At 41.0% G+C, this 16,165-nt stretch overlaps 1 protein-coding gene across 1 annotated transcript in view; it reads left to right on the top strand.

Annotated features, from left to right (window-relative positions):
- The window catches only part of RASEF (RAS and EF-hand domain containing), a 55,392-nt gene that overhangs the window by 36,522 nt on the left and 2,705 nt on the right, over nucleotides 1-16,165 (top strand). Inside the window, exons 7-16 of the mRNA XM_037494202.2 lie at nucleotides 586-654; nucleotides 2,185-2,269; nucleotides 3,186-3,274; nucleotides 4,551-4,785; nucleotides 5,097-5,234; nucleotides 5,351-5,498; nucleotides 6,624-6,705; nucleotides 7,866-7,980; nucleotides 11,102-11,221; nucleotides 13,297-13,373. Coding sequence (XP_037350099.1) covers nucleotides 586-654; nucleotides 2,185-2,269; nucleotides 3,186-3,274; nucleotides 4,551-4,785; nucleotides 5,097-5,234; nucleotides 5,351-5,498; nucleotides 6,624-6,705; nucleotides 7,866-7,980; nucleotides 11,102-11,221; nucleotides 13,297-13,373 — 1,158 coding nt within the window. The remainder of the gene's footprint in view (nucleotides 1-585; nucleotides 655-2,184; nucleotides 2,270-3,185; nucleotides 3,275-4,550; nucleotides 4,786-5,096; nucleotides 5,235-5,350; nucleotides 5,499-6,623; nucleotides 6,706-7,865; nucleotides 7,981-11,101; nucleotides 11,222-13,296; nucleotides 13,374-16,165) is intronic.

Here is a 16,165-nt window from a genome sequence, read left to right as displayed (position 1 = left end):
AGTAGATCTTTTGAAGAGGAGGACAGGGCTTCATAGTAGAGTATCAGAAATAAATCACTGAGTGTTAGTTCATGATGAACTGAAAAAGCCTGGTCTGGGGAATCCCTCTGTAGTTTAGGGGGAGTAGAGACAAGAGAACAGAATTAGTGACAAGGAGAGAAGAAGGAATCATAAGAAAGACAAATAGCTATGGTTGGGATTGTATGAAGCTTGCACTGAACAGAGAAGGGTCAGAGGTGAGAAAGCGAATTGGACTGGAGGGGCTGATAATGAGCTTGTGGAAAGGGAGGGTGCTTAGCATGAGCTCGCTAGTTCCAGTGCTGAACAGAACCAGGTCAGTGGGGTGTGGACAGAAGTGCCGTGGGTGCTGAGATGGGATGAGGGTGTTGGTATGCTTATGGGGTCACAGGAAGAGAGATGATTGCTGACACACAGAAAAACCCAGCAAAAGCACAGGGAGACAGAAAAGCATGGCCAAGGACATGCATCTTTGAAACAGGTGAATAATGGTCTGGGAGGGTAAGTGCAGAGGAAGGAGCAGCCAAACAACAAATTCTCATTCAAACATAAAATATAATTTTACAGGGATCTGCAAATAATCCGAGAGTACACGGAAGATCGAAATAGTCTTGAGAGGCAAATTGAAATACTCCAGTAAGTTCCATATAAAATGCTCATCACATTTTGCATTTTACTTATTTTCTTGTTAATAAAACAAGTGCCACATACAACACAAGTTGCCAGTTTCTGAAGCCCGGGTTCTTGGTTCCACATGTATTTCTTCTCACCCTGGTGCATTCAGCACATACATGCAGTTTTCTGATGCTTTTAATCCTAAAGAAACTATTCAAATCCAGAAAATAGAGTCTAATTCTCTAAAAATCCTTGCCAGCCAGGCTATGTGTCTGTGTGTTTTCACTGTACCCCTGTGAAGACAGCACCCTAAACTCGAGACACCCCACAGTGTACCCAGCTGCAGGAAAGTGGTCACAGGCATTTTTCCTCAATTTACTGTGCTTCAGTAGAGGTGCATTATTTTTTATCTGTTTGTTTGCTTCTGACCCCACTGGAAATGCTGTACCTTCTCTCTTCATCTCATAACTAAGTTGCAGTAATTCCATCCTCTAAGAGTCTTCCCCACAAAACCATCCCCACCCCACATCTTTCTCTCCTTTCTCCTACAGTATTTTCTTCAGGGTTCTGTGCCCCCATGTGAATTATAGTCAGGCTTGACAAATTGATTTTTGTCATTCTTGAATGTGTTGCATCTTATATGTGCTTTTTTGTAGCTATGATGTGCTACAATAATGTGTTCATTCATTTATTCATTCAGCAGTTCTCATTCAACACCTTGTGTGGGTCAGATGTTACAGAATCTGAGGGTAGAGTGGCAAGTAGGAGAAAAGTTCTCCTTCCTTGTGGGGTTAGTCTAGGGAAAGATGGAAATTCATCAATAGTTATGGAAATATAAAATGACAAATGAATGAGGTGAGCAAAGAAAAGAAATGTGTCCGCTAAGGGCATATAATAGAAACTTCTTCCTAGCCAGAAAGGTCTAGGAAGCCTTCCTGGAGGAGGCAACATTGATCTGAGATCTAAAGGATGAATAAAACTTAATTAGGAAAGATTGATCACTCTATAAGGCAGAGTCTAAGCCCTGATTTTATAGAGGAGGTTGCCAAGACTCTGACAGATAAAGTGACTTTTGTAGGACAAAAAGTAAGTGCCTGATTTGGGATTTGAAATCAGTGTTGGCATCACAGCCTGTGACTGGTGCATGACATTGTCTGGTTGGGACAGCATCGAGTCATGAAAGATGCAGATGCAGATGTGGGAGCAGCACGCCACACTAGGCCTGGCTGCCAGGACAGAGAGCAGCTTGGGGGCTGGCAGGTTCAGCTGTTTCGGAAGCAGAGATGGGCTACCTGAGGGAGAAGTGGGTTACCCTGGGTAGTTCATTCCCTCTCAAATGCCTTGAAATCTTTAGAGAGAGTTGGGGATACATCAGTTACATCACTTCTAGTGATCGGTTATGATCTATTTTATGAGGTTTGATGGGAAATGGTAGAAAGTTGCAAGAAGTGGTAAATCCATATTCTAAATCACACAGCATGAAAAGAAAGTAGTGCATTTACCCCCGCAAAATTCTTCCTTATCTGCTTATGTCTTTGATTTTGTCCATAGAACAGCTAACCGGAAACTGCATGACAGCAATGACGGCCTCAGGAGTGCCCTGGAAAACAGTTACAGCAAGTTAAACAGATCGCTGGTATGCAGTATAACTTTATGTTACTTTTGCTCTTTCTTGTGGTACTGAAAACCTGTGGTTTTGGAAGAGAATTTCATGTAGATCCTTGTAGTAATGAGAAGCTGTTCTTTATGCTAAAAGGAGACAGCATTTTTCCAAATTAAAAAATATGCTACCTCTGTGCAGAGACCGACACCTAGATGTTAGCCAGCTCTTTTGTTCCATGTTCTAGAAAACTGGAGAAAGATGTATAGATGTGACATGTGTCTTGGAAGAGTTTATATTGCAGTGGGGAGTTCAGACATGCACCGATGGTAGTAACAAGAAAGAGAGGGACATGCCACAAATATAATGTTGCCCTGCTGAGAGGAGGGAGAGGTGTCTCTGAATAGGAGTGTTGTAGGCACATCAAGTGCTCTTTATTAAGAGTGAGTTTATCAGAGTGGAGGCTTGGATTTTCAACCCATCAACAGAAACAAGCTAGGCCCCATTTAAAATTTTGAGGACATGTGGGAGAAAACCTCTTTTCTCACTGTTGGAGGTCAACTTCTATTGTGGAGTTCCAGTGCTGTAGCTTTGTGTATAGGTGAAAACACTAACTCATCACTAAGTCAACTTGTGGTTCAAGAAGAGACAAATCTAAAAACGTTGGTATTGCAAGGTCATGGCAAATCTGGTGAACCAGGAGGCCCCCTTATGACTTCTGCCATATGGTTTGGGCTTAAGATACGAGAAGAGAGTATCATGGGAAGTCCTGTTGTTGTAGATTTTTCTTGATTTTCATGCTCATATTTGCTCATGTGAGATTCCAAAGTTTTAACTAGTATGCTACAGTTTAACATCTATCTATCTGTCTATCTATCTAATATTTTATATGTAGTACCTATATAAATCAAATGTTAACATGGAATAACATGATATTACTTATGTATTACAGCGTGTAAATAATACATCACCAGGGAATACAATTTCTAGGAGCAGTCCCAAATGTAATGGTCAGTCTCCTCACACTCTGGGCTATGACAGGTATGTTAGCACCTGCTTTTTGCTTGAATTCTGGATCAAAGTTAAAGGAAAGTAAATTTTCTTAGTGTTGAATTATTTATGTTGGGCACTAATTTCTATTTTCTACTATCTTGTTTTAAATTTATGAAACATGAAGCTTATAAAGATTAAAGTGAAAATATTTCAGAGGGCAAATTGATTTCTTGATGTCATCAAATTTGGCTTTATGAATCTCACCTTTACCTCATCCCTAATCATGTCTTGTTTCTTAGAAGTGGACTCAGTGTGTGAGGTTTCAGGGAACTAGTGACACCATGGTATGTGATGTTGCAGAATGTGAGGTATCTGATGTTGAGACTTGGCCTAATCCGTAAATGTTTAATAGTTCAGCACACTGTTATGTAAATTATGTTCAAAGAAAAGGAAACTTTCTTTTTCTCCCTCAAATTTTATTGTCTTGGGCCTTCCCGGTGGCGCAGCGTTTGAGCGCTGGGTTGCGAAGCTGCCTGCGGCCTCTTCGGCGCCGGTTCTATCCCCGGCTGCTCCCCGGCCACCGGAGGAGGGTCCCACGTGGCGCGCAGACCTCTCCTGCCGCCCGCTGCTCCCCTCAGCAGTGTACTTCGGTCCTTCTGCCTGCTCTGCTCCCCGCTCTGGCTCTGGTGGATTCTCTCACCCTCCCGCACTTCTGACTGTACCCAGTGCATGTATAAACAAAACAAACAAACAAATAAATAAATAAAAATAAAATAAAACATGCCTCTATAAAAAAAATTTTATTGTCTTGCCAGTATTTTACATAACTATATAATTTGGGGTGTGCAACATCCCCAACCCGCACATGTGCACCTGCTTCACCTCTCCTCCCTCAGGGCTCAGTGCCAGTGTCCTGTCATCTTCCCTCCTCAATCCTCTTCTAAAAGGAAACTTTCAAAATAAATAGAAATATGGATAGTGCATGTTGTGAGTTTCTGTATGGAAGGAATTACAGAGGCTTATCAGAAGTAAGAATTAGCCCTATTTTTAAAATTACATTTATTTATCTATCTCTTAATATTTTTGTTCATTTTTGGACAGTATTTGACTTCTCCCTTCAGGTGTAGTCCCCATAGGTCTCCCACCACCACAGCACCCATGACCCATCACCCCCAGTCCCTTGTGCTCTTCCCTTCCCTGTTTTGACCCCTCCTGGCAAAGGTGAGAATGTCAGGCATTGGGATTCCTCTGCTGTCTGACTGTTGCCTGTGCTGTCCCAGCATTGCGTGTCCTCCTGTAACGTGGACTTCTCCTTTGCCACCAGGTCATCCCGCTCTTCCTATGTGGATGAGGACTGTGACTCATTGGCCCTCTGTGATCCTATGCAGAGGATGAATTATGAAGTTGACAGCCTGCCTGAGAGCTGCTTCGACAGTGGCTTGTCTACCCTGAGAGATTATAATGAGTATGATTCGGAGGTGGAATACAAGCACCAGCGGGGATTTCAGAGGTCACACGGCACACAGGAGAACTTTGGGGGTGATGCTTCAGATACAGATGTAAGCCCCAGAAATCACTGCTCTCCTGGGCCTTATCTCTGATAGAAATCTGTCACCTTGACTGACTGCTGTCTGCTTTGGGACTCCATCTGAAAGGTCACAAATATGAAGCATAGTCAGTAGAATTTTTTTTTCCCCACAAAGTTAGGGAGAAATTCTCACAGATCGTTGTGAGGGCCCCTCCTTTCCATAATAGCATCAACTATATATTTAAATTTAGATTTTTCTTCTCATCAATCCATGATGTAAATGTATAATATAATGACTCTTATTTAAATAGTTTTTTAATGACTTTTTTTTTAAAATAACAGGTACCTGATATTAGGGATGAGGAGACATATGGTTCAGACGGTGTGGCTTCTATCTTAGACTGGAAGCCCCAGGGTTCTGTTAGCGAAGGCAGCGTCGTTAGTTCTTCCAGAAAGCCCATCTCAGCACTTTCACCACAGGTAAGTGGTTTCTCTTTGTTCCACAAAAGCTACTTTTCTGCCATATTATTTATTAGTTAAAAAAAAAACAACCTTGATACTGCCTTTGTCACCCACTGTGACTTTTTTTCTACTAGACAGACATAGTAGATGACAACCAGAAATCTTCTAGCTCACAGAAGGCTTACAAGATTGTACTTGCTGGGGATGCTGCAGTGGGGAAATCTAGTTTCCTCATGAGACTTTGCAAGAATGAATTTCGAGGGAATACAAGTGCCACCCTTGGTATGGATCCTTTTTCAGTCGGTGACAGCAAAATGCCTTTGTTAGCTTGTGCTTACCTTCTTTAGGCATTACATGCACAGATGCACACCTGTCTGTCTCTGTGTGCCTGCCATGTTTTAGAATGGTACTCTTCTGTTTTCGCCAACTTTATAGCAGGAGGACTGACACAGGACAGAGAATTGTGCTCAGTCAGATCAACCAAACTGACTTCAGAGTTGAAGGTAGTGATTCATTTAGGGACCAAACATATCTGAGTCCTATTAGAGCCAGATATTAATAAGCCAAATAACCCAAATCTCAGCTGTGGGGAACTTATAGTTCTAAGGAGGGAAATGAATGAAAAATTTTAAAAATGAGAGAAAGCCTTTTTGATAGGTATTGTGTGATATTGATAAAGTGACATCATTGACAACTGGTTTGCCATTATGGACAAAATCATAGCCTGATGTATGGATGCTCCTTCCTCCACAGAAATGCAAAATTAATACCTCCAGAACAAGGAAATAAGTATTATCCTGATTTCCCAAATTTGCATAATAATCAATGAAAGGAGTTGAAGACATGCAAATTATCATTTATTTTTCTTCAGCTACAGAGTTCTTTTTTGATAACCTGAAATATTAGAACAGATTGATTACCCTCTTCTCAATGGCGTAATGGCATCTTTGTAAATGTGTGCTTCTCTGTTATACCCTTTAAGATAACAAAGCTGAAAGGTCACTACAATTTGATTAATAAAAAGTGCAGAGTTTGGTTCAGTCGCCTGGGGGTATGGCATGTCTGCATATTATATGCTTTTCCATGCACACATACTCATACATGTACACACAGTACACACACACAGGTATAGCTGAGCTCCTCTAATTATGAGCACATAGAACATAGATTTTCATTTTGTTTATAATCAAATTCCTCCCAAGTCAGCCAGCCTGTGGTTGGTGCATCCTTGCGCATCTGTGGCCTGACGTGTGACTAGTGTCTGAAGGTCGCTCTCTTTAAAGACCATGTTCTGCCTCTCTACCTTGCTGTGCTTTGAGTTGTTGGCTCTGTCACATCTAAAGAGGGCTTGGAAGTAAAAAGGTGGGATTATTTACATCATGTTTTGCATGTTCTATTCCTCTCTAGGAGTTGATTTTCAAATGAAAACTCTTATTGTGGATGGAGAGAAAACAGTGCTGCAGCTCTGGGACACGGCTGGCCAGGAGAGGCAAGTGCTTCCTCCAGTGTCAGGCTCTGCCCATGTCTGTGCAGACAGGCCTTGTGGACACTTGGTGTTTTGGGTGCTTATTATTACATAAGTATTATATGCTCTGTGGTTATATAGTGTAAAAGAATTCAGGAGTGCTTATCTTTTCCTCCTTCATTTATGCATCAGTTATGTGAAAAGAGGATCTTTAAATTTTCTTTCAGCTGATGTTTAGTAGGGAAAAAGAGACTGTATTTTCCTAATAAGAGGATTTAGGTGAAGCCACTCCTGAATGCAGTGGTGGTGTGAGGAGCTGTATGGTTGTGAAACAATAAAAGACAGAGATGCTCCTTTGAGTTCAGGGACAGAGGCACAAACTGAATAGCAGACTGGCGTCTGGTGACAGTGCCTTTCGTGTTTTGCTTGCATTGCTGATGACCAGAAGCATTAAGGATAGGATTTAATCTTGTTTGCTCTTTGAGAACAGAATCTATCAAATTATCCAGCAAGTAGGTGAGGATGCCTGCCTGTTTCTGTACAAGACACCATTCAAGTGCTAAGAATCAACACAAGTACCTGGCCCTGTGGAGTTCATATTCTCAACAGACTGGGAGTTTCAACATTTTAAAGATATTTGGGGTTGACATAGGTCTATTTTAGACACAATAAAACATGGCAGTTTGTTTAAAGTTGGAACATCTGTGTTGAAGTATATTCTTTCCCAAGGGAGCTCCCTCAGCCCCGTGTATGTAAAGGATTGGCTCATTGTGCTGTTCCACGTTGTTACTTCTCATTCCACCCACCCACAACCTGATATACAACTCCTTCCATTCTTCTCTGTGTCTCACATGTGGGTTCTGGTAGCTTGTGGCTGATGCTGAGACAGTTAGAAAATAAGTTCTCAACTTTGTCCTGTTTATGCCTTGCAGTTTGCAGACATTCTTGGGATTGTTTAGTGGAGAACATGGTTTGCATTTCTAATCAGTAATGCAAATTTTCATCCTGTTACCTTTGTCTAGGTAACTCTAGGCCAGATGATGGCTATTTCACAGTCATAAGTTTCTTCTCAAGTGGGTCTTATTTTAGACGAAAAGAGGGAGCATGAAATAGATGAAGGTATGATAAGGCAGCACCAGACTGATTGATGAGAACCATTGCTTACACTCTTTTCTCTTTTCCAGATTCAGAAGTATTGCCAAGTCTTATTTCAGAAGAGCAGATGGTGTTTTGCTTCTGTATGATGTTACTTGTGAGAAAAGCTTTCTTAATGTACGCGAATGGATAGATATGATTGAGGTAAGAAGTCAATTGGAGAAACAGAAAATTAGATGGGGGAGTAGTATGTCATTTGGAAAATGCTAGTTCTCTTTGTACTTGATTCATCTAAGCTTCAGGAAGAACTGGGTGTTAGAGTTTCTAGTGATAATTGCAGTATTGGTCTCTTCCTCAATTGTTGACAAGTTCTCATAAAGCCAAGGACAATACAGAAAGGGAATTTCTGGAAATAAACCTTCTGGGTGTTCCTATAGATAAAAGCAGAACCCGCATTTGAAGAAAGTGGCCATGCAGGTAACCTAAGAAGTAGCTGCTATTGCATAGAGGGTGGTGTAGTTGGGTGTGTAGCATGATTGGCTATATATTGTGACCTCCATGTGTGCTTGAAGGACAGATGAGGCAACAGCTGGCCATACACATCTTCAAAGCCCAAGTTCTATAGCAACTGTGTTCTTTTTTGTTGTTGTTGTTGGACCCGCCCTGTCGCCGGCGGCCGGGGAATGAACCGGCGCTGCAGAGGCTGCGGGCAGCCTTGCAGCCCAGCACTCAACTGCTGCGCCACTAGGGGAGGCCCAGCAACTATGTTCTTAACCTTACACTCATAGTGGTTTGGGTCTTTACACTGATTATATTGCTGAAATACCTCTGATATTTCCAGAATGTGTAGTAACATCTTTGTTTTCTTTTGGTCAACTCAGATGATACGTGTCTTTCATGAGAGGAACTTTAATATTGCTTGGTTTCTTGGCAAATAAGTTTTCAAAGCAGGAAATGTGTTTGATCACAGTGTGCCTCCAACTCTTACTAGTCAACATAAAACTACAGTTTGAGCTATAGTTCAGCATACTTTCTTGGAAAGAAAAAACAACACTTGACTAAAATACCTTTTCAAGGAAGTCTAATATCTGTAATTTTTAATAGGCATTCAAAGCAGTGGTGGCTAAACAGGATTGATTTGCTGTCTGATCTCAGCCTCTAGATTCTTCTCTTGGGTCTAGTTCTCACCTTGTTAAAAAGAAATACATACCAGAATCTTTTTCTAACTGAAGGAATGCTGTGAGAAATAGCCAATTGCAATTGGAATTAAGACTTAAGCAATGATAAATATGCATTTTAAAACAAATTGTTTTACTGAAGTGTTATAACAAAATTATTACAAGTGCTAAAGGTGTATTGAAAGAATATTTTTATTTCACAAACTTTTCAATGTTTTATTGATCTCTGTAACATATTTGAGAAAGGAAAAATATGTTATTTTCACTTTTTATGAGATTTGAAGCTAGTTTTGTAGAAGTTAGGGGTGGAACAAGGACTGGAGTTGGACCACTTGACTCAATACTTCCAGTTGCTCCTTCAAGAAAGCACCAGAGTGAATAGCAGCTGAAGAAAAGAACTTTTTCATGTCAGGAAAGGAATTCCAGGGGACATTTAGTGCACAGAAAAGGGACATTTATTCAAGGAATGAACAGATCTCTTTGGGCAGACCAGTGAGTTCAGAGAGTAATGGATGATCCCAGCCAACACAGATATTAACAATCTGTAGCCCAAGTTATCATTGCTGAAACTATTGGATTTAGTCTTTGCATGATGCACCATGGGGAGGTCAGCTGTAGTGCTGGAATGGCTGCAGTGACACACGTGAGCAGGAGCCTCACCGCAATAGTGTAGGTGCTCATACCTGATAAGCGACCTTTTCTGCTGTTAGTGTCACCTTTCATGGAGCTGAAGGGGCCAGACAAATCTAGAAGGAAAGGTCAAAATCAATATACAAGTCAAGATGAAGGCTGCCCTTGTTAGCCTCCCCACGGGTCTCTCACCCATGTCTCTTCTAAGTGTCTCCTACCACATCCCCCAAATCCCTGGTGCAAGTCCAAGGCCAAGGAGCAAGCTCAGCTTTTCCTTAACATGTCTCTATGCTCCATGTGCCTCCTCCAAGTCTTCACCATCCTCTCTCCCAGCTTCCCTTTCGCTTTCCTTCCCTGTTCAACTCTACCTCTCCTTAGGTGGGGCAGGGAACCTGGAACCTCCCCTTTCTGTGGGGATTACACTGTTACATTCCTTCCAAGAGTTGGTAATTTCCTCCTGGTATGAAAAAATTAACCTTTAGAACTTTTGTGTTTTCCTTGTTGTAAGCCAGATAGCAGAGAGTGGGGAGCTTTCAAACTCTGTTTTTGTCCCATGTTTGCTTTGTAGGTGGGATACTGAGCTTGACTCATAATCATCTGTGTTTTGAGTGAAAGTTGTAGGAAATTATATGGGCTCCACAACTAAATACAATTCTGTGGTCCTGCTCCTTGAAATTTTTTGGTTTGTATGGAGCGAAGGGCCATCCTGGCCCTGGCTCTTCCAAATTTTTATTTAATCTTTCTGAATTTCAGGGCTCCACCTCTCAGTGGGAAAATATTTGGCTTATTTTAGATATACTTTTGGGGTTTAAAGATATTATCTCTACCTGGTGTGGCACACAGGGGACACCTGGGGAGGACAGCTGCCGATGTTGCGCTGCTGTGGCTGAATGTCACCCTGCTACCAGAGGGCACAGGCGCCAAAATCCATCCACCAGCTTTTGAGACAAGAACCAGTTTAATGGGAGGTCGGAGGTCAGCTGGCAGGAGACTGGAGTGAAGGCCTCCACTCAGTCTCCCCAAGGATGGAACTTTGGGCAATGTTCCTGGGATTGAAGAACAAGTATAGAAAATGCAAGTTGGTAGACTCTGATTGGTTGCTTTCTGCAACGTCATGGTGTAACTCGAATTTGGATTTTGAACTCAACAGAATGAGCACCCTATGCTTCTGACTGTTGTCCATCTAACCAGGAGTCAGGCATCTTAGTTCCATCTTCCATGGCTATTTTTTGTTGGGGCAATAAGACATCATTTTGAGGACAGTCTGGGCCTACGCTGTAAAACACAACACAACCTATTAACTTATGGAAGACTGTTTTCTTTCTTTCTTTTTTTCTCTTGTATAAAATGAGTAGGGCTATTTTTGTCCCATTGCTGCAAGTCCACCCCGCTGTTCTTGCAAGATAAGCAGAAGCAAGAAAAGACCATCATGACCACCACATCTTCACAGCTTTTGTCACTGACATCCTAACATGTCCAGCGTTTAATATAGGGGCAATTATTTTTCTTCCTGGTAGGATGCAACTCACAAGAGTATTCCTATCATGCTGGTTGGGAACAAAGCAGATCTTCGTGACTCTACTGCAGCAGAGGGACAAAAATGTGTTTCAGGATACTTTGGAGAAAAACTGGCCATGGTAAGTGTGAGAGTGGATTCAAATTGGAAAAGGTCTTTTACTTTTGTCTTTTGCTCTTTAAGAAGTTCTTTGACTACCCTCCACCCTGTCTGATGGGATTTTTGCTGTCCAGACCCCAGGCTTTCCCATCTGCTTCATGAATATAAGTAGTTGCAGCAAAGATTAATCCCTCTTGTCAGTATAACAATCATTTGATTGTTTTCCCTCTTTGAGTGCCATTGACTCAAAATTATTCTTTCTTCCTTCTCATTCTCACCCAGTTCCTGGAATCTTCTAGTTCTAGAATCCAGATAAAGGGAAAATAATGTGTGTCCTGTTTGGAAAGATGGGTTTGGTTCCAAAAAGTTACTATGCCAAAGATCCCAAGATGGTGGGAGAGAATTGGAAGGTTTGTGTTTAGTTGCAGTGGCCACAATTATATTTGGTTATGTATTTGTTTAGGGGATAGAGCTCATTCCTGTTCAGATTCTTATTGTGGGCAATGCTTATTCATTATCATTGTGTCAAAATGCTTCATGGCCCATTTGACTTGTCTTAAGGTAGGAGGTAGGAATTTCAAACGAGAAGTTCATACATGGGCCTTCCTAGTGGCACAGGGGCTAAAGTCTCAGCACTATCAAGCTATCACCAGCCACTGCAGCATGAGTTCAATCCCTGGCCAGGGAGCTGACCCATATGGCACAGCAGACCTCTCCTGTCTTGCCCACTGCTCCCCTCAAAGTGTATTTCTACTCCCCACTCTGTCTCTGGTGAATCCTCTCACCCCCACTTCCCCTGTACCTCTGGCCTGTACCCCAGTTCTTATATGCATAAATAAATAAAATAAATCTTTCCCCAAAAAAGTTCATATGTAACAGGAAGGTTTGATGTTATCATCCTGTCTGTTATCAGCACTGCCTGTGGCACATTACTATTAACTTTAAAAGTTTCGATCCTACTATTTAGAGTTTAGTTAGAGATTATTAAATAAATTATTAACTAAATAATTTAGTTAGATATTATTTTCAGTTTTAAAACTGTGAATCAAATACGATTCTTCTCCAGGGCAGCCATCACATCCTCCCCTTGTCCCACACAGGCCTGGGTAAGCTACAGTAAGGCCCACAGCACTCACAGAGCCCCTTTCCTGAGGGAAATTGCCTCCCGCTGGTTAGATACAAGCACACAAAAATAACTTCATCAATTGTATTTGCAAGAAGTGCTATGCAGGACAAATACAGAAGGCTCAGAGGTTTTATACTAGGAAGAGCTAATATCAGCTTTTCAAGGTTATCAAACATTTCATCTTAACTTCAAAGGAGGATTACCTACCAACAAAGCAGGTGGACGTCAGCATGGTGAAGCGGGACGATGTGGGGAGTAAGGGGCAGAGCACTAAGGTGGGAGGAATTTGGAGCACTGGAGAAGTAGAGAGAAGGTCAGGGCATCTGTAGTGTTGTGAGGGAGGGAGAGTCGGGGGAGGTAAACCTGAGAGGTGGATAGGGTCCCAGAGCATTTGAACATGACTTGCAGAGTAGTCAAAAGTATTGAAGCTTTGAGCAGGAGAGTGATGAGATCAATGAGGATGCACACTTCCTCGAAGGAGGGGGAAGTGGCTGTCCATTTTAGAGCATGGAGGCTGCTGAGTCTTACCAGGAGAGGATGCTAGTGTGAAGGGGAAGGGTGTGTGTGTCAGCTGTTGGCCAAAAGGAGACATACTTTTGATAAATATTTAATCCCCTGAATAATTTCCTTAAGTTATCATTTTTATCTCTCTCAAATGACATGGTAATGTTTGGTGGCATGAGTTTGGCTGTTGGAATTAAGAATCTTAAAATGTACAATTTTATATTAGGTATTTTTTAATGCAGAGTACGATTATCTCCTTACCAGGAACTGTTCCTGGGGTGGCTAAGCTCACACTATCTTTTTTTTTTTTCCTTAAATATTCCAATTCTGAATCCAATTTCTTAATCCTTAGTGACTCAGCATTCTCAACTCAACAGGAAATTATTTTTATTTTGTTGATTTTAAAAGCTGAAATTCTAGGAGATAAATTAAGACATCATCTGTTTATGTATATTTCTTTTCCACAGACCTATGGGGCATTATTCTGTGAAACAAGTGCCAAAGATGGCTCGAACATAGTGGAAGCTGTTCTCCATCTTGCTCGGTAAAGTTTTGTATTATATTTGGGAAATTAGATGTAGAATTGAATTTTCACTTTGGTGATACATATTTCAGATTTCTTGACCATAACATGACTATACATTGAAAACACTGTTTTATCTTTCAGTAGTAGTTGGAAAAATAATTAAGCATGGATTTTATAAAAACTGGTAATGCTGCTTATTCACTATGAACGTTGGCAGATATCTTTATTGCCAAACAAACTAGGTGCATCTGCGGTGTCATTGACATTTCTGCAAAATGTCACTACAAAGCTGATAGTTGGCTTGTATGACTCATTTCCAGGAACAAGATTTTAAACACAGGAGACTGTTGTGAATATAATTACCTATTGTGTTATTTTCCTGCTAATGGGGAAAATAAATTCAACAAAGCAAATTGTGTATCATGCCAGTTGGAAGCACTATGTTAAAATTATAACCCGAGTAGTTATTAAACTAAGGCAGTGGTGTTAATAAGAAATAACATTTGGGGATTAGAATGAATATTGCATCATTGAAGAACTGGGATATAAATTTGAGTGTCTTAATCCTTGCAGTATTCTTAGGCAATAAAGCATTATCTGTTAGATGGATCTCTTCAGCCTAGTTTTCTGCCATGAATGAAAAGATGATTATTTGTATAAAAGGATTACATATCATTAAAAAAGTAAAGTGTGTGAACAAAATCTAGGTCAATGACCTTTACTTGAGATAAAGCAAATACATAATTTCAAACTTGTAGTTCATTTCCTGGTCATTTGTAAGATTTTATAAGCATTTTGAGTTTTGGTGTGAGCTCCTATTCTGCTAGTAATAAATTGACCATTGAGAATTTTTGCAGTGGTTTAAATGATGCTTTTCTATTAATGACTTGGTGCTAATTGAGATTAGTAGAATAAAATATGTTAATTAACTGGACTGGGACCTGACGGGGAATATTTGCCCCATTTGAGAGATTTAGGAAACAGTCCTTCTGGACTTTAGGTGGCCTCTTTGGCATTAGTTTGTGTCTGGGGTTGGCAGATGCCTTCAACTTGAACTCAGAGTCTTGAATATTTTCTCCTTTACTATCTGTGTAAGAAAAACAGAGCAACCTCCCCTCCATTGCACTGGAAATCATTTTTGTTTAAAGCAAAAATATGTTAACTTTGAGTATGACCTAGAATAGGCAGATAAAACTGCAGATATTTAAGTGTGTAGAGAGTCAAGTGAATTACATGATTTTTGTTTTTGCCTATGATTAGTAGGCCAATCATGGGCTAATATCACATTTATTAAACAAGAGCCCAACTCAAACCTTCTGAGACTGGGCGTGGTTTGGATTCCATGCACCTGGGGATGCAGAGGGAACACCAGTGAAGATGCATTTAATAAAGGGGCAGAGAGGATTTAATGAAATTAATTAATTAATTGAATGAAATATCCTGTTCAATTTTGCTAAAGGTGGAGTAATTGTTGAGTCGGTAGGTGTTTTCACTTCTGCAAAGAGTTGTCTTGCTGTTTTACTAAAATGTCCCTGAAGATTCCTGGGTGGAAATGATGTTCCTGTGGAGGCAGATGAACATAGGTCTTTAGCGCACACTAGGCCTAAGACTGGGCAGGAGCTGGGTGCCACCTTAGCCTCAGACAGCAGCTGCTGATTCGCTGCTCTGGCAGAGAGTGGGAAAGGATGGTGCAGGCATCCCTGCATGGCCATTGGCTGCTGCCCAGCATCCTGGAGGGTTGTGGTGTCAGGAGGCTCAAAGTCCAACCTTAAATCAACCTCTGAATAGCTGTGGTGTCTCGACTGAGTCCTTGTCTTCCTTTAAGTGTGTCTAACTCATAAGACAAGGCGGGGGGCCGCTGAAGAACAGGATCTCCAAGGGCCTTCCTGGTTCTGACAGTCTGCAATTCTGCATATAAAAACCTGCACTCATCTGAATAACATAATCACTAGGGATGCTGAAGTGACTGAGGGGCTGATATTAGAGTTAAATGACTCCAAATTGCCACAGTCACAGCCTGGGTGCAGCATTGATTGTTTTTATTATATCAGTAAGATGTGAGGGAGCTTATGCCTCCTGTGCCTTTCTCCCCATCTGCTTCTGTCCCCCATGTTGGGTCAACTGGGCGCTGGCCCAGGCTTGTGTTTGTTTGCTTAAAACACCTGTGTGCAAAAGTGTTTTGATAAGGAGGTCACTTCAGCTGCACTGGGTACATCATAGTTAATTTTTAATAGTTTAGAATAGCATAGAAAGCCAAGCTCCTTTGAATTACTTATCAAGGAGTTTTTGAAATTGTTGTTAACTGTATTATTGTCTGGTTTAAGCCTCTAGTTTAGTTGTGTTGGAGATGTGGTAAATATGGAAACTGCAAATAAAGCAAATATATAAAAGACTTTCATTTGATTTTGACTCTGCCTTCAGATGTAGTTATCTGAAGTGGAAATGGTCTAGTCTCCACCTTTAGAAAGTGACATACAGTGTAAAACATGTAGGTTCTCAATTTATATCTCATAGGATGATTCCCAGAGTGGTCCTTTCACACCTTGTTGTGTTGTAACACTTGAACTGGAAGAGTTTATGAACTTGCACTGTCTGAAACACAACTTGTTTTTGAAGGGAAGTCATAACAACCTGATGACTCTGTATTTCCTTTGAAAATCTCTCAATCTCAGAAAACGCTTCTCTTCTGGATGCAATTTCCCTCTAGTAGTGATAGGATACCTGTTGCTCCATTGTCCAGAACCACAGACTTTCCCCAAAACTATGAGTGTCTGTAGACACAGCCAACTTTACTTCCAGTTGTGGCCAAG

This window comes from Talpa occidentalis, unplaced genomic scaffold (genome assembly GCF_014898055.3).
Source record: "Talpa occidentalis isolate TD23 unplaced genomic scaffold, MPIMG_talOcc4v2.1 talOcc4.7, whole genome shotgun sequence".
In the NCBI taxonomy this organism is placed as follows: Eukaryota; Metazoa; Chordata; class Mammalia; order Eulipotyphla; family Talpidae; genus Talpa; species Talpa occidentalis.
This window is presented reverse-complemented; position numbering and strand designations above follow the sequence as displayed.